This window comes from Coloeus monedula (genome assembly GCF_965178545.1).
Source record: "Coloeus monedula genome assembly, chromosome: 32".
Taxonomy (NCBI): Eukaryota; Metazoa; Chordata; class Aves; order Passeriformes; family Corvidae; genus Coloeus; species Coloeus monedula.
Window position 1 is genome coordinate 660447 of NC_138812.1, and position 27904 is coordinate 688350.

The window sequence follows — 27904 nt, forward strand, 5'->3', positions numbered from 1 at the left end:
AGGGACCCCAAAATCCCCCAAATTCACCCCAAAATCCAACTCAGGGACCCCCAAATCCCCCAAATTCACCCCAAAATCCAACTCAGGGACCCCCAAATCCCCCAAATTCACCCCAAAATCCAACCCAGGGACCCCAAAATCCCCCAAATTCACCCCAAAATCCAACCCAGGGACCCCCAAATCCCCCAAATTCACCCCAAAATCCAACTCAGGGACCCCCAAATCCCCCAAATTCACCCCAAAATCCAACTCAGGGACCCCCAAATCCCCCAAATTCACCCCAAAATCCAACTCAGGGACCCCAAAATCCCCCAAATTCACCCCAAAATCCAACTCAGGGACCCCCAAATGCCCCAAATTCACCCCAAAATCCACCCGGGGACCCCAAAATGCCCCAAATTCACCCCAAAATGCCCCAAATTCACCCCAAATCCCCTCACAGACCCCCCCCATCCCCTTTCCCCCCTCCCAGTCCAAACCAGTATAAACCAGTCCAAACCAGTAACCCCAAATCCCCATTTTTAACCCTTTCCCCCCCATTTTCCCCCATTTTTCCCCCTCCCAGTTCCCTCCCAGTTTGTCCCAGTCCCTCCCAGTTCCCTCCCAGTTTGTCCCAGTCCCTCCCAGTCTCTCCCAGTTTATCCCAGTCCCTCCCAGTTTGTCCCAGTCCCTCCCAGTCCCCCCAAATCCCCATTTTTAACCCTTTCTCCTCCATTTTTAACCCTTTTTCCACCGTTTTTTCGCCGTTTCTCCCCTCCCGCTCCCTCCCAGTTTGTCCCGCTCCCTCCCAGTTTGTCCCAGTCGCTCCCAGTTTGTCCCAGTTGCTCCCAGTGCCGCTGACCTCTGCCGGCCAGCACCAGGTCCGAGCGGGTCTGGGGTCCCGGGCGGTCCCGCGCTGGCTCCAGCCCGAACTCGCGCCGGTGCCGGGGGTGGAAGAGCGGGATGCAGAGGAAATCGAACCTGGGGAAACTGGGATGGACTGGGAGGCACTGGGAGGGGACTGGGGGGGACTGGGAGGGACTGGGAGGGACTGGGAGGGACTGGGAGGGAACTGGGAGGGACTGGGAGGCACTGGGAGGGGATTGGGGGGGACTGGGAGGGACTGGGAGGGGATTGGGAGGGACTGGGAGGGAACTGGGAGGGACTGGGAGGGACTGGGAGGGACTGGGAGGGGACTGGGAGGGACTGGGAGGGACTGGGAGGGGACTGGGAGGGAACTGGGAGGGGATTGGGAGGGACTGGGAGGGGATTGGGAGGGACTGGGAAGGAACTGGGAGGTACTGGGAGGGACTGGGAGGGGATTGGGAGGGACTGGGAGGGACTGGGATGGACTGGGAGGGGATTGGGAGGGACTGGGAAGGACTGGGAGGGACTGGGAAGGAACTGGGAAGGACTGGGAGGGACTGGGAGGGAACTGGGAGGGACTGGGAGGGACTGGGAGGGACTGGGAAGGAACTGGGAAGGACTGGGAGGGACTGGGAGGGACTGGGAGGGGACTGGGAGGGACTGGGAGGGGATTGGGGGGGACTGGGAGGGGATTGGGAGGGACTGGGAGGGGACTGGGAGGGAACTGGGAGGGACTGGGAGGGACTGGGAGGGGATTGGGAGGGACTGGGAGGGACTGGGAGGGACTGGGAGGGGACTGGGAGGGACTGGGAGGGGATTGGGAAGGACTGGGAGGGACTGGGAGGGACTGGGAGGGACTGGGAGGGGATTGGGAGGGACTGGGAGGGACTGGGAGGGAACTGGGAGGGGATTGGGAGGGACTGGGAGGGGTTCGGGACAAACTGGGAGCAACCTCGGACAAACTGGGAAGGGTTTGGGACAAACAGGGATGGACTGGGAGGGAACTGGGACAAACTGGGAGCAAACTGGGAGGGACTGGGGGGGGGGGATTTTGGGGTCCCTGAGGGGATTTGAGGGGATTTTGGGGGGGTTTGGGGGGGTCCCTGAAGAGATTTTGGGATCCCGGAGAAGATTTGGGGATCCCTGAGCGGATTTGGGGATCCCTGAGGGGATTTTGGGGCATTTTGGGGTCCCTGAGGGGATTTGGAGGTCCCTGAGAGGATTTTGGCGATCCCTGAGAGGATTTGGGGGTCCCTGAGCGGATTTGGGGGTCCCTGAGGGGATCTGAGGATTCCAGAAGGAACGTGGCGATTCTTGAGGGGAACTGGGGGATCCCTGAGGGGATTTGGGATCCCTGAGAGGATTTTGGGATCCCTGAGGGGATTTGAAGGGTCCCTGAGGGGATTTGGGGTCCCTGAGAGGATTTTGGCGATCCCTGAGGGGATTTGGGAGTCCCTGAGGGGATTTGGGGGTCCCTGAGGCGATCTGAGGATTCCATAAGCAATGTGGCGATCCCTGAGGGGATTTGGGGGATCCCTGAGGGGATCTGGGGTCCCTGGAGAGGATTTTGGCGATCCCTGAGGGGATTTGGGGGTCCCTGAGGGGATTTGAAGGGTCCCTGAGGGGATTTGGGGGTCCCTGAGGGGATTTAGGGTGCCTGAGACGATCTGAGGATTCCATAAGGAATGTGGCGATCCCTGAGAGGATTTTGGCGATCCCTGAGGGGATTTGAAGGGTCCCTGAGCGGATTTGGGGTCCCTGAGGCGATCTGAGGATTCCATAAGGAATGTGGCGATCCCTGAGGGGATTTGGGGGATCCCTGAGGGGATTTGGAGATTCCGGACAGGGTTTGAGGCTCCCACGGGCGGTTTGGGCCCTTCCCGGCACACGAGGGGAGGGGGTGGAGGGGAGGATTTCAGGGAAGGTTTTTAAGGCTCCCGAATGGGATTTTTGGGATCTTTTTTGGGGTTTTGGGGGTCCCGCTCTCACCCCTGCCTGGCCACGGCCCCCAGCGCTCCCGCCACCTCCGGGACGCAGTTCAGGTCGCGGCCTGAGGAGACGCGAGCGGCGCCCGCCGCTCCCGGCCCAGCCGCCATCGCTGCGCTTCTGCTCCCGCCCCCTCCGTGAGGCGGCTGCCAATCAGCGCCGAGCCCGCCTCCCGCGCGACCAATAGGAGAGCGAGGCGGCGCTGTCAATCAAAACGCAATCATTGCGCCCGCCCACGGCGAACGGGGAGCCAATAGGAGAGCGCGGAGAGGCGTCAATCACGGCAGGAGGCGGGACTACTGCAGCCAATGGGAGAGCGCGGGGCTGGCTGTCAATCAAGGCAGTGGCGGGAAGGGGAATCCCGCCCCCGGTGGGGCTTGCAGCCAATAGAAACGCGCTCTCAGCTGTCAATCAAGGCGAAGGGCGCTGGGCACGCCCACAAGAGACTCTGAGGCAATGAGAGCGCTCTGCGAGCTGTCAATCACCGCGGGAGGCGGCGCGTCCCGCCTGTCAATCACCCAGCTGGCCCCGCCCCCATTCCCTTTTTTTTAGCGTTTCCGGGTGAATTTTGGGGAGAATTTTGGGAATTCTGGGTTCATTTTTGGACCGGGGGGGGGGGCAGGGCGGATGGGCCAAGCTGGAATTTCAGCCCCCACCCCTCCCGCATCCCAGCTGTCAATCACCCGCCCCACCCCACAAAGAGAAAAGAGGAGGAGGCAGCGGCGAGTGGGCGTTGCCGGCGGTATTTTAATGAGGCGCGGTGACGTCACGGGGGCGGGGGGCGGAGCTGGAGGAGGGCCCAGCATTTCTGGGCGCATTCCTGGCGGATCCGGCCCAGCTCCAGCGCCAGCGCCCGGAATTCCGGGCCCAGCTCCCGCAGCGCCGCAAGCTCCGCCCCCAAGATGGCGGCCTCGGCCTCGGCCGCGCGGCGCCCCCCGGCGAGGGAGTCCCTGGAAAGGGGGCGGGGCTTGGTCAGGGGGCGGGGCTTGGTCAGGGGCGGGGCTTGGGCAGGGGGAGGGGTTATGGGAATGGGGTTATGGTAATGAGGGTGGGGATATGGTAATGAGGAGTGGTGTTATGGTAATGAGGGTGGCGCTATGGTAATGAGGGTGGCGTTATGGTAATGAGGGCAGGTTAGGGTAATTAGGGTGGGTTACTGTAATGAGGGTGGGGTTATGGTAATGAGGGTGGGGTTATGGTAATGAGGGTGGCGCTATGGTAATGAGGGGTGGCGTTATGGTAATGAGGGTGGCGCTATGGTAATGAGGGTGGCGCTATGGTAATGAGGGTGGGGTTATGGTAATGAGGGTGGCGCTATGGTAATGAGAGGTGGCGCTATGGTAATGAGGGTGGCATTATGGCAACAAGGGCAGGTTAAGGTAATTAGGGTGGGGTTATGGTAATGAGGGGTGGGGTTATGGTAATGAGGGTGGCACTATGGTAATGAGGGTAGGGTTATGGTAATGAGGGGTTATGCAAATGAGGGGTTATGGTAATAAGGGTAGGTTATGGTAATGAGGGTGGGGTTATGGTAAGGAGACGTTATGCAAATGAGGGGTTATGGTAATGAGGGGGTTATGGTAATGAGGGGTGTTATGGTAAGGAGGGGTTATGGTAATGAAAGTTGGGTTATGGTAATGAGGGGTGGGGTTATGGTAATGAGGCGTTATGGAAATGAGAGTGGCATTATGGTAATGAGGGTAGGTTATGGTAATTCAGGTATGGAAATTAGGGTAGTGATATGGTAATGAGGGTTCATGCAAATGAGGGGCTATGGTAATGATGGTGGGCTTAAGGTAATGAGGGGTTGTGGGAATGTGGGGTTATGCAAATGAGGGGTGGGGTTACGGTAATGAGGGTGCAGTTCTGGTAGTGAGGAGTTGTGGGAATGCGAGGTTATGCAAATGAGGGGTGGGGTTATGGTAATGAGGGTGCAGTCATAGTAATGAGGGTGGGGTTATGGGAATTAGGGGTGGGTTATGATAATGAGGGTGTGGTTATGGTAATGAGGGGTTACGGTAATTAGGGGCTATGGTAATGAGGTGGGGTTATAATGAGGAGGGGTTATGGTAATGAGGGGGTATGGAAATGAGAGGAATATGGAAATGAGGGTGGGTTATGGTAATGAGGGTATGGTTACGTTAATGATGGGTGTGGCCATTCTAATGAGGACTGTCATTATGTTAATGAGGGGTGTGCCTACACTAATGAGGAACATTATGTTAATGAGGAGGCTGGACCCAGTCGGGGCCGTTTGCATCTATGCTAATGAGGGGGAGCAGGCTTGGGTTATGCTAATGAGGGTTGGGGCAATGGTATGCTAATGAGGGGCGGAATCGGGGTTATGCTAATGAGGGGCAGGGCTGGGTGAGGCTGCCGAGGGGCTGATGTTATGCAAATGAGGCTGGGGGTTATGCTAATGAGGGGCAGGGCTGGGTGAGGCTGCTGATGTTATGCAAATGAGGGGTGGGGTCGGGGCTATGCTAATGAGGGGGCGGGGCTGGCACCTGATTCGCCGGTGGGCCTGGACGGTGGGGGCGGGGTAGGTGTCCAACAGCACGCGCAGCTCCTCCAGCCTGATGAATATTCATGAGATGGGGAAATGAGGGGGTGGGGCCACAGGGAGAGGGGCTGGGGTGAACTGGGATGGACTGGGATGGACTGGGAGGGGGTCTGGGGTCACTGGGATGGACTGGGATGGACTGGGAGGGGGTCTGGGGTCACTGGGATGGACTGGGATGGACTGGGAGACGGGCTGGGGTCACTGGGATGGACTGGGATGGACTGGGAGAGGGGCTGGGGTCACTGGGATGGACTGGGATGGACTGGGAGAGGGGCTGGGGTGAACTGGGATGGACTGGGAGAGGGGCTGGGGTGAACTGGGATGGACTGGGATGGACTGGGAGAGGGGCTGGGGTGAACTGGGATGGACTGGGATGGACTGGGAGAGGGGCTGGGGTGAACTGGGATGGACTGGGATGGACTGGGAGAGGGTTTGGGGTGAACTGGGATGGACTGGGATGGACTGGGAGAGGGGCTGGGGTCACTGGGATGGACTGGGATGGACTGGGAGAGGGTTTGGGGTGAACTGGGATGGACTGGGATGGACTGGGAGAGGGGCTGGGGTCACTGGGATGGACTGGGATGGACTGGGAGAGGGTTTGGGGTCACTGGGATGGACTGGGATGGACTGGGAGGGGGGCTGGGGTGAACTGGGATGGACTGGGATGGACTGGGAGAGGGTTTGGGGTGAACTGGGATGGACTGGGATGGACTGGGAGAGGGGCTGGGGTCACTGGGATGGACTGGGATGGACTGGGATGAACTGGGAGAGGGGCTGGGGCCACTGGGATGGACTGGGATGGACTGGGAGAGGGGCTGGGGTCACTGGGATGGACTGGGATGGACTGGGATGGACTGGGATGGACTGGGAGGGGGCCTGGGGTGAACTGGGATGGACTGGGATGGACTGGGAGAGGGTTTGGGGTGAACTGGGATGGACTGGGATGGACTGGGAGGGGGTCTGGGGTCACTGGGATGGACTGGGATGGACTGGGAGGGGGTCTGGGGTCACTGGGATGGACTGGGATGGACTGGGAGACGGGCTGGGGTCACTGGGATGGACTGGGATGGACTGGGAGAGGGGCTGGGGTCACTGGGATGGACTGGGATGGACTGGGAGAGGGGCTGGGGTGAACTGGGATGGACTGGGAGAGGGGCTGGGGTGAACTGGGATGGACTGGGATGGACTGGGAGAGGGGCTGGGGTGAACTGGGATGGACTGGGATGGACTGGGAGAGGGGCTGGGGTGAACTGGGATGGACTGGGATGGACTGGGAGAGGGTTTGGGGTGAACTGGGATGGACTGGGATGGACTGGGAGAGGGGCTGGGGTCACTGGGATGGACTGGGATGGACTGGGAGAGGGTTTGGGGTGAACTGGGATGGACTGGGATGGACTGGGAGAGGGGCTGGGGTCACTGGGATGGACTGGGATGGACTGGGAGAGGGTTTGGGGTCACTGGGATGGACTGGGATGGACTGGGAGGGGGGCTGGGGTGAACTGGGATGGACTGGGATGGACTGGGAGAGGGTTTGGGGTGAACTGGGATGGACTGGGATGGACTGGGATGGACTGGGATGGACTGGGAGAGGGGCTGGGGTGAACTGGGATGGACTGGGAGGGGGTTTGGGGTGAACTGGGATGGACTGGGAGAGGGGCTGGGGTCACTGGGATGGACTGGGAGGGGGGCTGGGGTGAACTGGGATGGACTGGGATGGACTGGGAGAGGGTTTGGGGTGAACTGGGATGGACTGGGATGGACTGGGAGGGGGTCTGGGATCACTGGGCTGAACTGGGAACCGCCCCACCCGCCCCCCGCGCATGCAAAGGAGATGCAAATGAGGCCCCGCCCCTCACCGGATCTTGAGCAGCAGGGCCCCGCCCTTGGCCAGCAGGTAGCGGCCCCTCCCCCCGTCCAGCAGCGCCTGCCCCGCCCCCAGGCGGCGGCCCCGGGCCAGCAGCGAGCGGCAGCGGCGCAGCGCCTGCGGAAACCAGTACGGACCAGTACGGACCAGTACGGACCAGTATGGACCAGTATGGACCGGTACGGACCAGTACGGACCAGTATGGACCAGTACGGACCGGTACGGACCGGTAAGGACCAGTATGGACCGGTATGGACCAGTATGGACCGGTACGGACCAGTATGGACCAGTATGGACCGGTACGGACCAGTATGGACCAGTATGGACCAGTACGGACCAGTACGGACCGGTACGGACCAGTATGGACCAGTATGGACCAGTACGGACCAGTATGGACCGGTATGGACCGGTACGGACCAGTATGGACCAGTATGGACCGGTACGGACCAGTACGGAGCGGTACGGACCAGTACGGACCAGTATGGACCAGTACGGACCAGTACGGACCAGTATGGACCAGTACGGACCAGTATGGACCGGTATGGACCGGTACGGACCAGTATGGACCAGTATGGACCGGTACGGACCAGTACGGAGCGGTACGGACCAGTACGGACCAGTATGGACCAGTACGGACCGGTACGGACCAGTACGGACCAGTACGGAGCGGTATGGACCAGTACGGACCAGTATGGACCAGTACGGACCGGTACGGAGCGGTATGGACCAGTACGGACCAGTATGGACCGGTACGGACCAGTACGGACCAGTACGGACCAGTATGGACCGGTACGGACCAGTACGGACCAGTATGGACCGGTATGGACCAGTATGGACTGGTATGGACCAGTACGGACCAGTACGGACCAGTACGGACCAGTATGGACCGGTACGGACCAGTATGGACCGGTACGGACCAGTACGGACCAGTATGGACCAGTATGGACCGGTACGGACCGGTATGGACCAGTACGGACCAGTACGGAGCGGTACGGACCAGTATAAACCAGTATGGAGCGGTACAGATCAACTCAGCACCACCCAGTCCCTCCCAGTGCAAACCAGTATAAACCAGTAACCCTTTTTTTCCCCATTTTTAACCCTTTTCAAACAGTTTTTACCCAATTTTCCACCTTTTTTCCCTCCCAATTCCCACACCTCCCAGTATAAACCAGTCCAAACCAGCCCAAACCTGTCCAGACCAGTCCAAACCAGGCCAAACCAGTATAAACCAGTAACCCCAAATCCCCTTTTCCCCACTTTTTAACCCTTTTTTCCCCACTTTTAACCCTTTTTTCCCCACTTTTTAACCCTTTTTCCCCCATTTTTTACTCATTTTTCACCAATTTTTACCCAATTTTTGCCTTTTTTCCCCCAATTCCCACCCTCCCAGTATAAACCAATCCAAACCAGCCCAAACCTGTCCAGACCAGTATAAACCAGTCCAAACCAGTCCAAACCAGTAACCCCAAATCCCTTTTCCCCCCTTTTTAACCCTTTTTTCCCCACTTTTAACCCTTTTCCCCCCACTTTTAACCCTTTTTCCCCCATTTTTTACTCATTTTTCACCAATTTTTACCCAAATTTCGCCTTTTTTCCCCCAATTCCCACCCTCCCAGTATAAACCAGTCCAAACCAGTCCAAACCAGTAACCCCAAATCCCCTTTTCCCCCCTTTTTAACCCTTTTTCCCCACTTTTAACCCTTTTTTCCCCACTTTTAACCCTTTTTCCCCATTTTTTACTCATTTTTCACCAATTTTTACCCAATTTTCGCCTTTTTTCCCCCAATTCCCACCCTCCCAGTATAAACCAGTCCAAACCAGTCCAAACCAGTAACCCCAAATCCCCTTTCCCCCCTTTTTAACCCTTTTTTCCCCACTTTTAACCCTTTTTCCCCACTTTTAACCCTTTTTTCCCCATTTTTAACCCTTTTTCCCCATTTTTTACTCATTTTTCACCAATTTTTACCCAAATTTTGCCTTTTTTCCCCCAATTCCCACCCTCCCAGTATAAACCAGTCCAAACCAGTCCAAACCAGTAACCCCAAATCCCCTTTTCCCCCCTTTTTAACCCTTTTCTCCCCACTTTTAACCCTTTTTTCCCCATTTTTAACCCTTTTTCCCCATTTTTTACTCATTTTTCACCAATTTTTACCCAATTTTTGCCTTTTTTCCCCCAATTCCCACCCTCCCAGTATAAACCAGTCCAAACCAGTCCAAACCAGTAACCCCAAATCCCCTTTTCCCCCCTTTTTAACCCTTTTTCCCCACTTTTAACCCTTTTTCCCCACTTTTAACCCTTTTTTCCCCACTTTTAACCCTTTTTCCCCCATTTTTTACTCATTTTTCACCAATTTTTACCCGATTTTTGCCTTTTTTCCCCCAAATCCCACCCTCCCAGTATAAACCAGTCCAAACCAGTAACCCCAAATCCCCTTTTCCCCCCTTTTTAACCCTTTTTTCCCCACTTTTAACCCTTTTTTCCCCACTTTTAACCCTTTTTCCCCATTTTTTACTCATTTTTCACCAATTTTTACCCAATTTTTGCCTTTTTTCCCCCAATTCCCACCCTCCCAGTATAAACCAGTCCAAACCAGTCCAAACCAGTAACCCCAAATCCCCTTTTCCCCCCTTTTTAACCCTTTTTCCCCACTTTTAACCCTTTTTCCCCACTTTTAACCCTTTTTTCCCCACTTTTAACCCTTTTTCCCCCATTTTTTACTCATTTTTCACCAATTTTTACCCGATTTTTGCCTTTTTTCCCCCAAATCCCACCCTCCCAGTATAAACCAGTCCAAACCAGTAACCCCAAATCCCCTTTTCCCCACTTTTTAACCCTTTTTTCCCCACTTTTAACCCTTTTCCCCCACTTTTAACCCTTTTTCCCCCATTTTTTACTCATTTTTCACCAATTTTTACCCAAATTGCGCCTTTTTTCCCCCAATTCCCACCCTCCCAGTATAAACCAATCCAAACCAGCCCAAACCTGTCCAGACCAGTATAAACCAGTCCAAACCAGTCCAAACCAGTAACCCCAAATCCCCTTTTCCCCCCTTTTTAACCCTTTTTTCCCCACTTTTAACCCTTTTTTCCCCACTTTTAACCCTTTTCCCCCCATTTTTTACTCATTTTTCACCAATTTTTACACAAATTTCGCCTTTTTTCCCCCAATTCCCACCCTCCCAGTATAAACCAGTCCAAACCAGTCCAAACCAGTAACCCCAAATCCCCTTTTCCCCCCTTTTTAACCCTTTTTTCCCCACTTTTTAACCCTTTTTTCCCCACTTTTAACCCTTTTCCCCCATTTTTTACTCATTTTTCAACAATTTTTACCCAAATTTCGCCTTTTTCCCCCAATTCCCACCCTCCCAGTATAAACCAGTCCAAACCAGTCCAAACCAGTAACCCCAAATCCCCTTTTCCCCCCTTTTTAACCCTTTTTTCCCCACTTTTAACCCTTTTTTCCCCATTTTTAACCCTTTTTCCCCATTTTTTACTCATTTTTCACCAATTTTTACCCGATTTTTGCCTTTTTTCCCCCAATTCCCACCCTCCCAGTATAAACCAGTCCAAACCAGTCCAAACCAGTAACCCCAAATCCCCTTTTCCCCCCTTTTTAACCCTTTTTTCCCCACTTTTAACCCTTTTTTCCCCACTTTTAACCCTTTTCCCCCATTTTTTACTCATTTTTCACCAATTTTTACCCAAATTTCGCCTTTTTTCCCCCAATTCCCACCCTCCCAGTATAAACCAGTCCAAACCAGTCCAAACCAGTAACCCCAAATCCCCTTTTCCCCCCTTTTTAACCCTTTTTCCCCACTTTTAACCCTTTTTTCCCCACTTTTAACCCTTTTTCCCCCATTTTTTACTCATTTTTCACCAATTTTTACCCAAATTTCGCCTTTTTTCCCCCAATTCCCACCCTCCCAGTATAAACCAGTCCAAACCAGTCCAAACCAGTAACCCCAAATCCCCTTTTCCCCCCTTTTTAACCCTTTTTCCCCACTTTTAACCCTTTTTTCCCCACTTTTAACCCTTTTTCCCCCATTTTTTACTCATTTTTCACCAATTTTTACCCAAATTTCGCCTTTTTTCCCCCAATTCCCACCCTCCCAGTAAAAACCAGTCCAAACCAGTCCAAACCAGTAACCCCAAATCCCCTTTCCCCCCTTTTTAACCCTTTTTTCCCACTTTTAACCCTTTTTTCCCCACTTTTAACCCTTTTCCCCCCATTTTTTACTCATTTTTCCCCCATTTTTACCCAATTTTCGCCTTTTTTCCCCCAATTCCCACCCTCCCAGTATAAACCAGTCCAAACCAGTCCAAACCAGTAACCCCAAATCCCCTTTCCCCCCTTTTTAACCCTTTTTTCCCACTTTTAACCCTTTTTTCCCCACTTTTAACCCTTTTCCCCCCATTTTTTACTCATTTTTCACCAATTTTTACCCAAATTTCGCCTTTTTTCCCCCAATTCCCACCCTCCCAGTATAAACCAGTCCAAACCAGTCCAAACCAGTAACCCCAAATCCCCTTTTCCCCCCTTTTTAACCCTTTTTTCCCCACTTTTAACCCTTTTTTCCCCACTTTTAACCCTTTTCCCCCCATTTTTTACTCATTTTTCACCAATTTTTACCCAATTTTCACCTTTTTTCCCCCAATTCCCACCCTCCCAGTATAAACCAGTCCAAACCAGTCCAAACCAGTAACCCCAAATCCCCTTTTCCCCACTTTTTAACCCTTTTTTCCCCACTTTTAACCCTTTTCCCCCACTTTTAACCCTTTTTCCCCCATTTTTTACTCATTTTTCACCAATTTTTACCCAAATTGCGCCTTTTTTCCCCCAATTCCCACCCTCCCAGTATAAACCAGTCCAAACCAGTCCAAACCAGTAACCCCAAATCCCCTTTTCCCCCCTTTTTAACCCTTTTTTCCCCACTTTTAACCCTTTTTTCCCCACTTTTAACCCTTTTCCCCCCATTTTTTACTCATTTTTCACCAATTTTTACCCAAATTTCGCCTTTTTTCCCCCAATTCCCACCCTCCCAGTATAAACCAGTCCAAACCAGTCCAAACCAGTAACCCCAAATCCCCTTTTCCCCCCTTTTTAACCCTTTTTTCCCCACTTTTTAACCCTTTTTTCCCCACTTTTAACCCTTTTCCCCCATTTTTTACTCATTTTTCAACAATTTTTACCCAAATTTCGCCTTTTTCCCCCAATTCCCACCCTCCCAGTATAAACCAGTCCAAACCAGTCCAAACCAGTAACCCCAAATCCCCTTTTCCCCCCTTTTTAACCCTTTTTTCCCCACTTTTAACCCTTTTTTCCCCATTTTTAACCCTTTTTCCCCATTTTTTACTCATTTTTCACCAATTTTTACCCGATTTTTGCCTTTTTTCCCCCAATTCCCACCCTCCCAGTATAAACCAGTCCAAACCAGTCCAAACCAGTAACCCCAAATCCCCTTTTCCCCCCTTTTTAACCCTTTTTTCCCCACTTTTAACCCTTTTTTCCCCACTTTTAACCCTTTTCCCCCATTTTTTACTCATTTTTCACCAATTTTTACCCAAATTTCGCCTTTTTTCCCCCAATTCCCACCCTCCCAGTATAAACCAGTCCAAACCAGTCCAAACCAGTAACCCCAAATCCCCTTTTCCCCCCTTTTTAACCCTTTTTCCCCACTTTTAACCCTTTTTTCCCCACTTTTAACCCTTTTTCCCCCATTTTTTACTCATTTTTCACCAATTTTTACCCAAATTTCGCCTTTTTTCCCCCAATTCCCACCCTCCCAGTAAAAACCAGTCCAAACCAGTCCAAACCAGTAACCCCAAATCCCCTTTTCCCCACTTTTTAACCCTTTTTTCCCCACTTTTAACCCTTTTTTCCCCACTTTTAACCCTTTTCCCCCCATTTTTTACTCATTTTTCACCAATTTTTACCCAAATTTCGCCTTTTTTCCCCCAATTCCCACCCTCCCAGTATAAACCAGTCCAAACCAGTAACCCCAAATCCCCTTTTCCCCCCTTTTTAACCCTTTTTTCCCCACTTTTAACCCTTTTTCCCCACTTTTAACCTTTTTTCCCCATTTTTAACCCTTTTTCCCCATTTTTTACTCATTTTTCACCAATTTTTACCCAAATTTCGCCTTTTTTCCCCCAAATCCCACCCTCCCAGTATAAACCAGTCCAAACCAGTCCAAACCAGTAACCCCAAATCCCCTTTTCCCCACTTTTAACCCTTTTTTCCCCACTTTTAACCCTTTTCCCCCCACTTTTAACCCTTTTTCCCCCATTTTTTACTCATTTTTCACCAATTTTTACCCAATTTTTGCCTTTTTTCCCCCAATTCCCACCCTCCCAGTATAAACCAGTCCAAACCAGTCCAAACCAGTAACCCCAAATCCCCTTTTCCCCACTTTTTAACCCTTTTTTCCCCACTTTTAACCCTTTTCCCCCCATTTTTTACTCATTTTTCCCCCATTTTTACCCAAATTTCGCCTTTTTTCCCCCAATTCCCACCCTCCCAGTATAAACCAGTCCAAACCAGTCCAAACCAGTAACCCCAAATCCCCTTTTCCCCCCTTTTTAACCCTTTTTTCCCCACTTTTAACCCTTTTCCCCCCACTTTTAACCCTTTTCCCCCATTTTTTACTCATTTTTCAACAATTTTTACCCAAATTTCGCCTTTTTTCCCCCAATTCCCACCCTCCCAGTATAAACCAGTCCAAACCAGTCCAAACCAGTAACCCCAAATCCCCTTTTCCCCACTTTTTAACCCTTTTTTCCCCACTTTTAACCCTTTTCCCCCACTTTTAACCCTTTTTCCCCCATTTTTTACTCATTTTTCACCAATTTTTACCCAAATTGCGCCTTTTTTCCCCCAATTCCCACCCTCCCAGTATAAACCAATCCAAACCAGCCCAAACCTGTCCAGACCAGTATAAACCAGTCCAAACCAGTCCAAACCAGTAACCCCAAATCCCCTTTTCCCCCCTTTTTAACCCTTTTTTCCCCACTTTTAACCCTTTTTTCCCCACTTTTAACCCTTTTCCCCCCATTTTTTACTCATTTTTCACCAATTTTTACACAAATTTCGCCTTTTTTCCCCCAATTCCCACCCTCCCAGTATAAACCAGTCCAAACCAGTCCAAACCAGTAACCCCAAATCCCCTTTTCCCCCCTTTTTAACCCTTTTTTCCCCACTTTTTAACCCTTTTTTCCCCACTTTTAACCCTTTTCCCCCATTTTTTACTCATTTTTCAACAATTTTTACCCAAATTTCGCCTTTTTCCCCCAATTCCCACCCTCCCAGTATAAACCAGTCCAAACCAGTCCAAACCAGTAACCCCAAATCCCCTTTTCCCCCCTTTTTAACCCTTTTTTCCCCACTTTTAACCCTTTTTTCCCCATTTTTAACCCTTTTTCCCCATTTTTTACTCATTTTTCACCAATTTTTACCCGATTTTTGCCTTTTTTCCCCCAATTCCCACCCTCCCAGTATAAACCAGTCCAAACCAGTCCAAACCAGTAACCCCAAATCCCCTTTTCCCCCCTTTTTAACCCTTTTTCCCCCACTTTTAACCCTTTTTTCCCCACTTTTAACCCTTTTCCCCCATTTTTTACTCATTTTTCACCAATTTTTACCCAAATTTCGCCTTTTTTCCCCCAATTCCCACCCTCCCAGTATAAACCAGTCCAAACCAGTCCAAACCAGTAACCCCAAATCCCCTTTTCCCCCCTTTTTAACCCTTTTTCCCCACTTTTAACCCTTTTTTCCCCACTTTTAACCCTTTTTCCCCCATTTTTTACTCATTTTTCACCAATTTTTACCCAAATTTCGCCTTTTTTCCCCCAATTCCCACCCTCCCAGTATAAACCAGTCCAAACCAGTCCAAACCAGTAACCCCAAATCCCCTTTTCCCCCCTTTTTAACCCTTTTTCCCCACTTTTAACCCTTTTTTCCCCACTTTTAACCCTTTTTCCCCCATTTTTTACTCATTTTTCACCAATTTTTACCCAAATTTCGCCTTTTTTCCCCCAATTCCCACCCTCCCAGTAAAAACCAGTCCAAACCAGTCCAAACCAGTAACCCCAAATCCCCTTTCCCCCCTTTTTAACCCTTTTTTCCCACTTTTAACCCTTTTTTCCCCACTTTTAACCCTTTTCCCCCCATTTTTTACTCATTTTTCCCCCATTTTTACCCAATTTTCGCCTTTTTTCCCCCAATTCCCACCCTCCCAGTATAAACCAGTCCAAACCAGTCCAAACCAGTAACCCCAAATCCCCTTTCCCCCCTTTTTAACCCTTTTTTCCCACTTTTAACCCTTTTTTCCCCACTTTTAACCCTTTTCCCCCCATTTTTTACTCATTTTTCACCAATTTTTACCCAAATTTCGCCTTTTTTCCCCCAATTCCCACCCTCCCAGTATAAACCAGTCCAAACCAGTCCAAACCAGTAACCCCAAATCCCCTTTTCCCCCCTTTTTAACCCTTTTTTCCCCACTTTTAACCCTTTTTTCCCCACTTTTAACCCTTTTCCCCCCATTTTTTACTCATTTTTCACCAATTTTTACCCAATTTTCACCTTTTTTCCCCCAATTCCCACCCTCCCAGTATAAACCAGTCCAAACCAGTCCAAACCAGTAACCCCAAATCCCCTTTTCCCCACTTTTTAACCCTTTTTTCCCCACTTTTAACCCTTTTCCCCCACTTTTAACCCTTTTTCCCCCATTTTTTACTCATTTTTCACCAATTTTTACCCAAATTGCGCCTTTTTTCCCCCAATTCCCACCCTCCCAGTATAAACCAGTCCAAACCAGTCCAAACCAGTAACCCCAAATCCCCTTTTCCCCCCTTTTTAACCCTTTTTTCCCCACTTTTAACCCTTTTTTCCCCACTTTTAACCCTTTTCCCCCCATTTTTTACTCATTTTTCACCAATTTTTACCCAAATTTCGCCTTTTTTCCCCCAATTCCCACCCTCCCAGTAAAAACCAGTCCAAACCAGTCCAAACCAGTAACCCCAAATCCCCTTTTCCCCCCTTTTTAACCCTTTTTTCCCCACTTTTTAACCCTTTTTTCCCCACTTTTAACCCTTTTCCCCCATTTTTTACTCATTTTTCAACAATTTTTACCCAAATTTCGCCTTTTTCCCCCAATTCCCACCCTCCCAGTATAAACCAGTCCAAACCAGTCCAAACCAGTAACCCCAAATCCCCTTTTCCCCCCTTTTTAACCCTTTTTTCCCCACTTTTAACCCTTTTTTCCCCATTTTTAACCCTTTTTCCCCATTTTTTACTCATTTTTCACCAATTTTTACCCGATTTTTGCCTTTTTTCCCCCAATTCCCACCCTCCCAGTATAAACCAGTCCAAACCAGTCCAAACCAGTAACCCCAAATCCCCTTTTCCCCCCTTTTTAACCCTTTTTTCCCCACTTTTAACCCTTTTTTCCCCACTTTTAACCCTTTTCCCCCATTTTTTACTCATTTTTCACCAATTTTTACCCAAATTTCGCCTTTTTTCCCCCAATTCCCACCCTCCCAGTATAAACCAGTCCAAACCAGTCCAAACCAGTAACCCCAAATCCCCTTTTCCCCCCTTTTTAACCCTTTTTCCCCACTTTTAACCCTTTTTTCCCCACTTTTAACCCTTTTTCCCCCATTTTTTACTCATTTTTCACCAATTTTTACCCAAATTTCGCCTTTTTTCCCCCAATTCCCACCCTCCCAGTAAAAACCAGTCCAAACCAGTCCAAACCAGTAACCCCAAATCCCCTTTTCCCCACTTTTTAACCCTTTTTTCCCCACTTTTAACCCTTTTTTCCCCACTTTTAACCCTTTTCCCCCCATTTTTTACTCATTTTTCACCAATTTTTACCCAAATTTCGCCTTTTTTCCCCCAATTCCCACCCTCCCAGTATAAACCAGTCCAAACCAGTAACCCCAAATCCCCTTTTCCCCCCTTTTTAACCCTTTTTTCCCCACTTTTAACCCTTTTTCCCCACTTTTAACCTTTTTTCCCCATTTTTAACCCTTTTTCCCCATTTTTTACTCATTTTTCACCAATTTTTACCCAAATTTCGCCTTTTTTCCCCCAAATCCCACCCTCCCAGTATAAACCAGTCCAAACCAGTCCAAACCAGTAACCCCAAATCCCCTTTTCCCCACTTTTAACCCTTTTTTCCCCACTTTTAACCCTTTTCCCCCCACTTTTAACCCTTTTTCCCCCATTTTTTACTCATTTTTCACCAATTTTTACCCAATTTTTGCCTTTTTTCCCCCAATTCCCACCCTCCCAGTATAAACCAGTCCAAACCAGTCCAAACCAGTAACCCCAAATCCCCTTTTCCCCACTTTTTAACCCTTTTTTCCCCACTTTTAACCCTTTTCCCCCCATTTTTTACTCATTTTTCCCCCATTTTTACCCAAATTTCGCCTTTTTTCCCCCAATTCCCACCCTCCCAGTATAAACCAGTCCAAACCAGTCCAAACCAGTAACCCCAAATCCCCTTTTCCCCACTTTTAACCCTTTTTTCCCCACTTTTAACCCTTTTCCCCCCACTTTTAACCCTTTTCCCCCATTTTTTACTCATTTTTCAACAATTTTTACCCAAATTTCGCCTTTTTTCCCCCAAATCCCACCCTCCCAGTATAAACCAGTCCAAACCAGTATAAACCAGTCTCACCTGGGGGTACTGGTGGCCGATCCTGGCCAGCTCCTGCCGCAGGAGCCGCTCCCGGAGCCGCTCCGAGCTCAGGAGCCCCCGGAGGGTTTGGGGAGAATTGGGGCGATTTTGGGCAATTCGGGGCCTCGGGGGAATTTCGGGGCCGATTCCGGGGATTTTGGGAAAATTTGGGGAGGTTTTGAGGGGATTTTGGGGGATTTGGGGAAAATCTTGGGGGATTTTGGGGGGATTTTGGGGGAATTTGGGAAAATCTTGGGGGATTTTGGGGGGATTTTGGGGGAATTCGGGGAAATTTTGGGGGATTTGGGGAAAATCCTGGGAGATTTTGGGGGGATTTTGGGGGATTTCGGGTGGATTTGGGGGAATTTTGGGTGGGTTTTGGGAAATTTTGGGGAGATTTTGGGGGAATTCGGGGAAATTTTGGGGGATTTGGGGAAAATCCTGGGGGATTTTGGGGGGATTTTGGGGGATTTCGGGTGGATTTGGGGAAATTTCGGGGAGATTTTGGGGGATTTTGAGTGGAATTTGAGGCATTTTGGGTGGAATTTGAGGGATTTGGGGATCTTGAGCAGCTTCAGGAAGATTTTGGGGGATTTCGGGTGGAATTTGGGGGATTTGGGGTGGAATTTGGGGCGTTTCGGGCGGATTTTGGGGGATTTTGGGTGGATTTTGAGGGATTTGGGGCGGAATTTCACTGATTTTGGGTGGATTTGGGGGGATTTGGGGTGGATTTTGAGGGATTTCGGGTGGATTTTGGGCCGTTTCGGGATGAATCGGGGCCGTTTTGGGGAGGATTTGGGGGATTTTGGGGGGATTTTGGGGTATTTTGGGGGGATTTTGGGGCATTTTGGGGGGATTTTGGGGCATTTTGGGGGGATTTTGGGGGATTTTGGGGGGATTTTGGGGCATTTTGGGGGGATTTTGGGGCATTTTGGGGGGTCCCAGCAGGAAACTCCGGAGCTCTTCCCGCTTTTCCCGCAGGCGCCGCTGCAGCTCCGGGAGCAGCCGGGGCAGCACCTGAGGGGCATTTTGGGGTGAATTTGGGGCTTTTTGGGTCAGTTGGGGCAGTTTGGGGTGAATTTGGGGCTTTTTGGGTCAGTTTTGGGTGAATTTGGGGCTTTTTGGGTCAGTTGGGGGTGAATTTGGGGCTTTTTGGGTCAGTTTGGGGCAGTTTGGGGTGAATTTGGGGCTTTTTGGGGCAGTTTGGGGGGGATTTGGGGCTTTTTGGGTCAGTTTGGGGGGGATTTGGGGCTTTTTTGAGTCAGTTTGGGGCATTTGGGGTGAATTTGGGGCATTTGGAGTCAGTTTGGTGTGAATTTGGGGCTTTTTGGGTCAGTTGGGGGTGAATTTGGGGCTTTTTGGGTCAGTTTGGGGCAGTTTGGGGTGAATTTGGGGCTTTTTGAGTCAGTTTGGGGCAGTTTGGGGTGAATTTGGGGCTTTTTGGGTCAGTTTGGGGGGGATTTGGGGCTTTTTGGGGCAGTTTGGGGTGAATTTGGGGCTTTTGGGGTCAGTTTGGGGTGAATTTGGGGCTTTTTGGGTCAGTTTGGGGCATTTGGGGTGAATTCGGGGCTTTTGGGGGCAGTTTGGGGCATTTGGGTCAGTTTGGGTCAGTTTGGGGCAGTTTGGGGTGAATTTGGGGCTTTTGGGGTCAGTTGGGGGTGAATTTGGGGCTTTTTGAGTCAGTTTGGGGCAGTTTGGGGTGAATTTGGGGCTTTTTGGGTCAGTTTGGGGGGGATTTGGGGCTTTTTGGGTCAGTTTGGGGTGAATTCGGGGCTTTTGGGGTCAGTTTGGGGTGAATTTGGGGCTTTTTGGGTCAGTTTGGGGCATTTGGGGTGAATTTGGGGCTTTTTGGGTCAGTTTGGGGTGAATTTGGGGCTTTTTGGGTCAGTTGGGGCAGTTTGGGGTGAATTTGGGGCTTTTGGGGTCAGTTTGGGGTGAATTTGGGGCTTTTTGGGTCAGTTTGGTGTGAATTTGGGGCTTTTTGGGTCAGTTTGGGGGGGATTTGGGGCTTTTTGGGTCAGTTTGGGGGGGATTTGGGGCTTTTGGGGGCAGTTTGGGGTGAATTTGGGGCTTTTTGGGTCAGTTTGGGGTGAATTTGGGGCTTTTTGAGTCAGTTGGGGGTGAATTTGGGGCTTTTTGAGTCAGTTGGGGCAATTTGGGGTGAATTTGGGGCTTTTGGGGTCAGTTTGGGGGAGTTTGGGGTGAATTTGGGGCTTTTTGGGTCAGTTTGGGGTGAATTTGGGGCTTTTTGGGTCAGTTGGGGCAGTTTGGGGTGAATTTGGGGCTTTTTGGGTCAGTTTGGGGTGAATTTGGGGCTTTTTGGGTCAGTTGGGGCAGTTTGGTGTGAATTTGGGGCTTTTGGGGGCAGTTTGGGGTGAATTTGGGGCTTTTGGGGGCAGTTTGGGGCATTTGGGGTGAATTTGGGGCTTTTTGGGTCAGTTTGGGGTGAATTTGGGGCTTTTTGGGTCAGTTTGGGGTGAATTTGGGGCTTTTTGGGGCAGTTTGGGGCATTTTGGGGTGAATTTGGGGCTTTTTGGGTCAGTTTGGGGTGAATTTGGGGCTTTTTGGGTCAGTTGGAGCAGTTTGGGGTGAATTTGGGGCTTTTTGGGGTCAGTTGGGTCAGTTTGGGGTGAATTTGGGGCTTTTTGGGTCAGTTTGGGTCAGTTGGGGGTGAATTTGGGGCTTTTGGGGTCAGTTTGGTGTGAATTTGGGGCTTTTTGGGTCAGTTTGGGGTGAATTTGGGGCTTTTTGGGTCAGTTTGGGGTGAATTTGGGGCTTTTTGGGGCTTTTTGGGTCAGTTTGGGGTGAATTTGGGGCTTTTTGGGGCAGTTGGGGCATTTTGGGGTGAATTTGGGGCTTTTTGGGTCAGTTTGGGGCATTTTGGGGTGAATTTGGGGCTTTTTGGGTCAGTTTGGGGCATTTGGGGTGAATTTGGGGCTTTTTGGGTCAGTTTGGGGGGGATTTGGGGCTTTTTGGGTCAGTTGGGGCAGTTTGGGGTGAATTTGGGGCTTTTTGGGTCAGTTTGGGGGGGATTTGGGGCTTTTTGGGTCAGTTGGGGCATTTTGGGGTGAATTTGGGGCTTTTTGAGTCAGTTTGGGGGGGATTTGGGGCTTTTTGGGTCAGTTTGGGGTGAATTTGGGGCTTTTTGAGTCAGTTTGGGGCAGTTTGGGGTGAATTTGGGGCTTTTTGGGTCAGTTTGGGGTGAATTTGGGGCTTTTTGGGTCAGTTTGGGGGGGATTTGGGGCTTTTTGGGGCAGTTTGGGGTGAATTTGGGGCTTTTGGGGTCAGTTTGGGGCAGTTTGGGGTGAATTTGGGGCTTTTGGGGACACTTTGGGGGGGATTTGGGGTGAATTTGGGGCGGATTTTGGGGCAGATTTGGGGATTTTCAGATCCCAGCCGTATCTGGGTGTATCTGGGCTGCATTTTGGGGTGAATTTGGGGCTTTTTGGGGCAGTTTGGGGTGAATTTGGGGCTTTTTGGGGCAGTTTGGGGTGAATTTGGGGCTTTTGGGGTCAGTTTGGGGGGGATTTGGGGCTTTTTGGGTCAGTTTGGGGGGGATTTGGGGCTTTTTGGGTCAGTTTGGGGTGAATTTGGGGCTTTTGGGGTCAGTTTGGGGCATTTGGGGTGAATTTGGGGCTTTTTGGGTCAGTTTGGGGTGAATTTGGGGCTTTTTGGGTCAGTTTGGGGCAGTTTGGGGTGAATTTGGGGCATTTTGGGTCAGTTTGGGGTGAATTTGGGGCTTTTTGGGTCAGTTTGGGGCATTTGGGGTGAATTTGGGGCTTTTTGGGGCAGTTTGGGGTGAATTTGGGGCTTTTGGGGTCAGTTTGGGGCAGTTTGGGGTGAATTTGGGGCTTTTTGGGTCAGTTGGGGCATTTTGGGGTGAATTTGGGGCTTTTTGGGTCAGTTTGGGGCATTTTGGGGTGAATTTGGGGCTTTTGGGGTCAGTTTGGGGTGAATTTGGGGCTTTTTGAGTCAGTTTGGGGCAGTTTGGGGTGAATTTGGGGCTTTTGGGGTCAGTTTGGGGCAGTTTGGGGTGAATTTGGGGATTTTTGGGTCAGTTGGGGCAGTTTGGGGTGAATTTGGGGCTTTTTGGGGCAGTTTGGGGGGGATTTGGGGCTTTTTGAGTCAGTTTGGGGCATTTGGGGTGAATTTGGGGCATTTGGGGTCAGTTTGGTGTGAATTTGGGGCTTTTTGGGTCAGTTTGGGGGGGATTTGGGGCTTTTGGGGGCAGTTTGGGGCATTTTGGGGTGAATTTGGGGCTTTTTGGGTCAGTTTGGGGTGAATTTGGGGCTTTTTGGGTCAGTTGGGGGTGAATTTGGGGCTTTTTGGGTCAGTTTGGGGGGGATTTGGGGCTTTTGGGGGCAGTTTGGGGCATTTTGGGGTGAATTTGGGGCTTTTTGGGTCAGTTTGGTGTGAATTTGGGGCTTTTTGGGTCAGTTTGGGGGGGATTTGGGGCTTTTTGGGTCAGTTTGGGGTGAATTTGGGGCTTTTTGGGTCAGTTGGGGCAGTTTGGGGGGGATTTGGGGCTTTTTGGGGCAGTTTGGGGTGAATTTGGGGCTTTTGGGGTCAGTTTGGGGCAGTTTGGGGTGAATTTGGGGCTTTTTGGGTCAGTTTGGGGGGGATTTGGGGCTTTTTGGGTCAGTTGGGGCAGTTTGGGGTGAATTTGGGGCTTTTTGGGTCAGTTTGGGGTGAATTTGGGGCTTTTTGGGTCAGTTGGGGGTGAATTTGGGGCTTTTTGGGTCAGTTTGGGGGGGATTTGGGGCTTTTGGGGGCAGTTTGGGGTGAATTTGGGGCTTTTTGGGTCAGTTTGGGGGGGATTTGGGGCTTTTTGGGTCAGTTTGGGGTGAATTTGGGGCTTTTTGGGTCAGTTGGGGCAGTTTGGGGTGAATTTGGGGCTTTTTGGGTCAGTTTGGGGCAGTTTGGGGTGAATTTGGGGCTTTTTGGGCCAGTTTGGGGGGGATTTGGGGTGAATTTGGGGCTTTTTGGGTCAGTTTGGGGTGAATTTGGGGCTTTTTGGGTCAGTTTGGGGTGAATTTGGGGCTTTTGGGGACAGTTTGGGGGGGATTTGGGGTGAATTTGGGGCTTTTTGGGGCGGATTTGGGCATTTTCAGGTCCCAGCTGTATCTGGGTGTATCTGGGGTGGATTTGGGCTGGATTTGGGGTGGATTTGGGGCATTTTGGGGCGGATTTTGGGGCAGATTTGGGCATTTTCAGATCCCAGCTGTATCTGGGTGTATCTGGGCTGGATTTGGGGTGGATTTGGGGCATTTTAGGGCGGATTTTGGGGCAGATTTGGGGATTTTCAGATCCCAGCCGTATCTGGGTGTATCTGGGCTGCATTTTGGGGTGGATTTGGGGGATTTTGGGGCTCACCTGGGGGGGGGCCGTGCCCATCTCGGGGGGTCCCCGGCGCAGCCCGGCCCAGCTCAGCTGCAGCTGCAGCGCCCCCAGAGCCTGCGGGGGGAACAACGCCCGGATTTTGGGGCATTTCGGGCGGATTTCGGGCGATTCGGGGACTTTGGGGGGGTTTGGGGGAATTTTGGGGGGGGTTTGGGGAATTTGGGGGGATTTTGGGGGGATTTGGAAGGAATTTTGGGGGGGTTTTGGGGGCATTTTGGGAACTTTGAGGGGGTTGGGAAGGAATTTTGGGGAGGTTTTGGGGATTTTGGGGGTTTGGGAAGGAATTTTGGGGGGATTTTGGGAATTTTGGGGGGATTTGGGGAATTTTGGGGGAGTTTAGGGGATTTTGGGGGGATTTTGGGGGGATTTGGAAGGAATTTTGGGGGGGTTTTGGGGGCATTTTGGGAACTTTGAGGGGGTTGGGAAGGAATTTTGGGGAGGTTTTGGGGATTTTGGGGAGGTTGGGAAGGAATTTTGGGGGAATTTTGGGGAGGTTTTGGGGATTTTGGGGAGGTTGGGAAGGAATTTTAGGGGGATTTTGGGGGAGTTTTGGGGATTTTGGGGGGATTTGGAAGGAATTTTGGGGGGGTTTTGGGGATTTTGGGGGTTTGGGAAGGAATTTTGGGGGGTTTTGGGAATTTTGGGGGGGTTTTGGGGATTTTGGGGGATTTGGGAAGGAATTTTGGGGGGATTTTGGGAATTTTGGGGAGGATTTGGGGGAATTCTGGGGAGGATTTTGGGGAATTCTGGGGAGGATTTGGGGGAATTTTGAGGGAATTTTAGAGGGAATTTTGGGGAGGATTTTGGGGAATTTTGAGGGAATTTTAGAGGGAATTTTGAGGAGGATTTTGGGGAATTTTGGGGGGGTTTTAGAGGGAATTTTGAGGGGATTTTAGAGGGAATTTTGGGGAATTTTGAGGGGATTTTAGAGGGAATTTTGGGGAATTTTGGGTGGGATTTTTGAGGGAATTTTTGGGAGGGTTTTGGGGAATTTTGGGTGGGATTTTAGAGGGAATTTTGGGGAGGATTTGGGAGGATTTGGGACTCACGGGGGGGTCGAAGTCGCGGGGGTCCCGGATCAGCTCCCCCAGAAGGCGCCAGAGCAGCTCCAGGGGCAGCCACAGCCCCCGGGCCTGGGCCAGCAGCTCCTCGGCCTGGGGGCACCCCAAAAACACCTCAGGGACCCCCAAAAAGCCCCAAATCCCACCCAAAATCCAACCTAGGGACCCCCAGAACCCCAAAATCCAACCCAAAATCCCCAAAATCCCAAAAATCCAATGTAAGGACCCCAAAAATCCAACCCAGGGACCCCCAAAAACCCCAAAATCCAACCCAGGGACCCCCAAAAAACCCCAAAATCCCACCCAAAATCCCCCAAAACCCCAAAATCCCACCCAGGGACCCCCAAAATGCGCAAAATCCCCATAATCCAACCAAGGGACCCCCCTAAACCCCAAAATCCCACCCAAAATTCTCCAAAACCCAACCCAGGGACCCCAAAATCCAACCCAGGGACCCCCAAAATCCCCAAAATGCCCCAAACCCCCAAAATCCAAGCCAGGGACCCCCAAAACCCCAAAATCCCCCCCAAAATCCCAAAAATCCAATGTAAGGACCCCAAAAATCCAACCCAGGGACCCCCAAAAATCCCAAAATCCAACCCAGGGACCCCCAAAAACCCCCAAAATCCCCCCCAAAATTCCCCAAAACCCCAAAATCCCACCCAGGGACCCCCAAAATCCCCAAAATCCCCATAATCCAACCAAGGGACCCCCAAAAACCCCAAAATCCCACCCAAAATTCTCCAAAACCCAACCCAGGGACCCCAAAACCCAACCCGGGGACCCCCAAAAACCCCAAAATGCCCCAAACCCCCAAAATCCAAGCCAGGGACCCCCAAAACCCCAAAATCCCCCCCAAAGTCCCAAAAATCCAACGTAAGGACCCCCAAAATCCAAGCCAGGGACCCCCAAAAACCCCAAAATCCAACCCAGGGACACCCAAAAATCCCAAAATGCCCAAAATTCCCCAAAACCCCAAAATCCCACCCAGAGACCCCCAAAATCCCACCCAAAATTCCCCAAAACCCAACCCAGGGACCCCCAAAAACCCCAAAATGCCCCAAACCCCCAAAATCCAACCCAGGGACCCCCAAAAACCCCAAAATCCAACCCAGAGACGCCGAAAACACCAAAATCCAACCCAAAATCCCCCAAAAACCCCAAAATCCAACCCAAAATCCAACCCAGGGAGCCCCAGAACCCCAAAATCCCCCCCCAAAATCCCCAAAATCCCAAAAATCCAATGTAAGGACCCCAAAAATCCAACCCGGGGACCCCCAAAAACCCCAAAATGCCCCAAACCCCCAAAATCCAACCCAGGGACCCCCAAAATCCCAAAATCCAACCCAGCGACCCCCAAAAACCCCAAAATCCCACCCAAAATTCCCCAAAACCCCAAAATCCCACCCAGGGATCCCCAAAATCCCACCCAAAATTCCCCAAAACCCCAAAATCCCACCCAAAATTCCCCAAAACCCCAAAATCCCACCCAGGGATCCCCAAAATCCCACCCAAAATCCAACCTAGGGACCCCCAAAATCCCACCCAGGGACCCCCAAAAACCCCAAAATCCAACCCAGGGACGCCGAAAACCCCAAAATCCAACCCAAAATTCCCCAAAACCCCAAAATCCCACCCAGGGACCCCCAAAATCCCACCCAAAATTCCCCAAAACCCAACCCAGGGACCTCCAAAATACCCCAAAACCGGGAAGATTCAGGGCAACGTTGCAAGAATTTGGGCAAAGAGAGGGAATTTGGGGCTAAAACCCAGGAAAACGGGAAATTTCGAGCGGATTCGGCCTAAAATCTGCGAAAACGGGGACATTCACGGCAATTTTGGGCTAAAACCGGGGGGGAATCGGGAAATCCAGAGCGATTTTTGCCTCGGTTTTGGGGGGGGGGGGGGGAGAAAACGAGGAAATCTGAAAAGGGGGGGGGGGGGAGGGGAGAGAGGGAATTCCTGGCCAGAATGTGGGGCTCAAAAAGAGGAATTTCAGCCCAATCCCAAATGGAATCCCCTCCCTCCCCCCTGCAGCCCCAAATGTGGGGTTCCAGCCCCACCTGGCGCAGCTCCTTCTGCAGGGGGGGGCTGAGCCCATCCCCCCCCAGGAGCCCCCCCAAATCCTGCAGCAGCCGAGCCAGCCCCGGGTGGGCTCCCAGCTCCTGGGGGGTGGCGGAATTTGGGGGTCCCGGGAGGTCTTCACCTGGGGTTTTTTATTTTTTTTTGGGGGAGAGAAACAAATTTAGGGAGATTGGGGTGGGTTGGTTTTTTTTGTTTTTTTTGGTGTTTTTTGTGTTTTTTGGAGGAGGTTCTCACCTGGCAGCAGCAGGTCCAGGCTCGGGAGCTCCTCAAGAGCCATTGAGGGCGTCTGGAATTGGGGGTGGGGACCCCCCCCCCGCCCGAAATTAAATCAAGGAAGTCAAAAATCTCCTTTTCCCCTCAGGGGAACCCCAAAATCCCCTCAGGGAACCCCAGAATCCCCTCAGAGAACCAAAGCGTCACTCAGGAGGCCGCAAATCCCCCTCAGGACGTCCCAGACTCCCCTCAGGACCTCCCCCAAACCCCTCAGGATCCTCCAAAGCCCCTCAAGGACGCTGCACGCCTCCTCAAGGACCCCATAAAACCCGTCAAGGATGCGATAAAACCCCTCGAGGATGCCCCAAATCCCCCTGAGAACCACCCGAAGCCCCCTCCGGACCCCCGCAAACCCCTCAGGGAACACCGAGCCCCCGCCACCACCACCCCCACCTCCAGGCCCCCTCTCAGAAACGCCGCGAACCGCGCCGAAACCGCGGTTTTCCTCCAAAAGCCACGCGGAAACCGCCCAGAAATGCCCGCAGAAGCAGCCGGGAGCCGTCGGGAGCCTTTCCCAGCCTTTTCCCCGCATTCCCGACCCCGTTTTTGCCAAATTTTCCCCCAAATTTCCGCCCCCGGAGCCGCTTCCCCTCACGGGCTTCCCGCCGAGCCGCGCCAGGCCACGCCCACCTGGGCGCGCCAGCCAATGGGAGCTCGGGGCGGGAAAACCGCGGGCCAATGGGAGCGCAGGGCGGGAAAAGCGCGGAGAGGCGGTGGTGACTCGTGAGTGACAGCGCGGTTGGCCAATGAGAGAGAAGAGAGGGGAGAAAGCGGCCAATGGGAAGCGAGGGGCGGGGCAAAGCCGCGCCGGCGGCTCCCAGTTCAGCCCAGTTCAGCCCAGTTCAGCCCAGCGGCCGATGGGAAAGGAGGGGCTTTTCCCTCCCCAAAATCCCATTAAAACCGCCCAAAAAACAGCCCGAAAAGCAGCGATTTTTGTCACCCGGACTGCACGGCTTTCTCCTCGATTTTCCCCAAAATTCCGCGGTTTTTCCCCAAAATTCCCGGATTTTCTCCCAATTCTCTCGGCACCTCCCGGACCTCTCCCAGCCCTTCTGACACCCCCAAAAACCCCCAAAAAACCCCAAAATTACCCAAAAATTCCGCATTTTTCCCCCAAATTTTGGCTTTTTTTCCCCAAAATTCC

At 51.6% G+C, this 27904-nt stretch overlaps 2 protein-coding genes across 3 annotated transcripts in view; both read right to left on the reverse strand.

Moving 5' to 3' along the window:
- Positions 1-2953, reverse strand: part of PRMT5 (protein arginine methyltransferase 5) — a 47610-nt gene extending 44657 nt beyond the window's left edge. For both annotated transcript variants that reach the window (XM_082299530.1, XM_082299529.1), the window contains exons 1-2: positions 2836-2953; positions 842-960 (exon numbers count right to left, since the gene is read on the reverse strand). In XM_082299530.1, coding sequence (XP_082155656.1) covers positions 842-960; positions 2836-2942 — 226 coding nt within the window. In that variant the 5' untranslated portion in view covers positions 2943-2953. The remainder of the gene's footprint in view (positions 1-841; positions 961-2835) is intronic.
- Positions 2954-3598: 645 nt separating this feature from the next.
- Positions 3599-27866, reverse strand: HAUS4 (HAUS augmin like complex subunit 4; the record flags this gene model as incomplete). Its single annotated transcript, XM_082299483.1, has 8 exons — positions 3599-3782; positions 5340-5408; positions 7252-7376; positions 17942-18008; positions 18807-18958; positions 24391-24495; positions 26466-26567; positions 27852-27866. 8 exons carry the CDS (start codon positions 27864-27866, stop codon positions 3599-3601), a joined length of 819 nt encoding a protein of 272 aa, XP_082155609.1.
- Between the last annotated feature and the right edge of the window lie 38 nt (positions 27867-27904).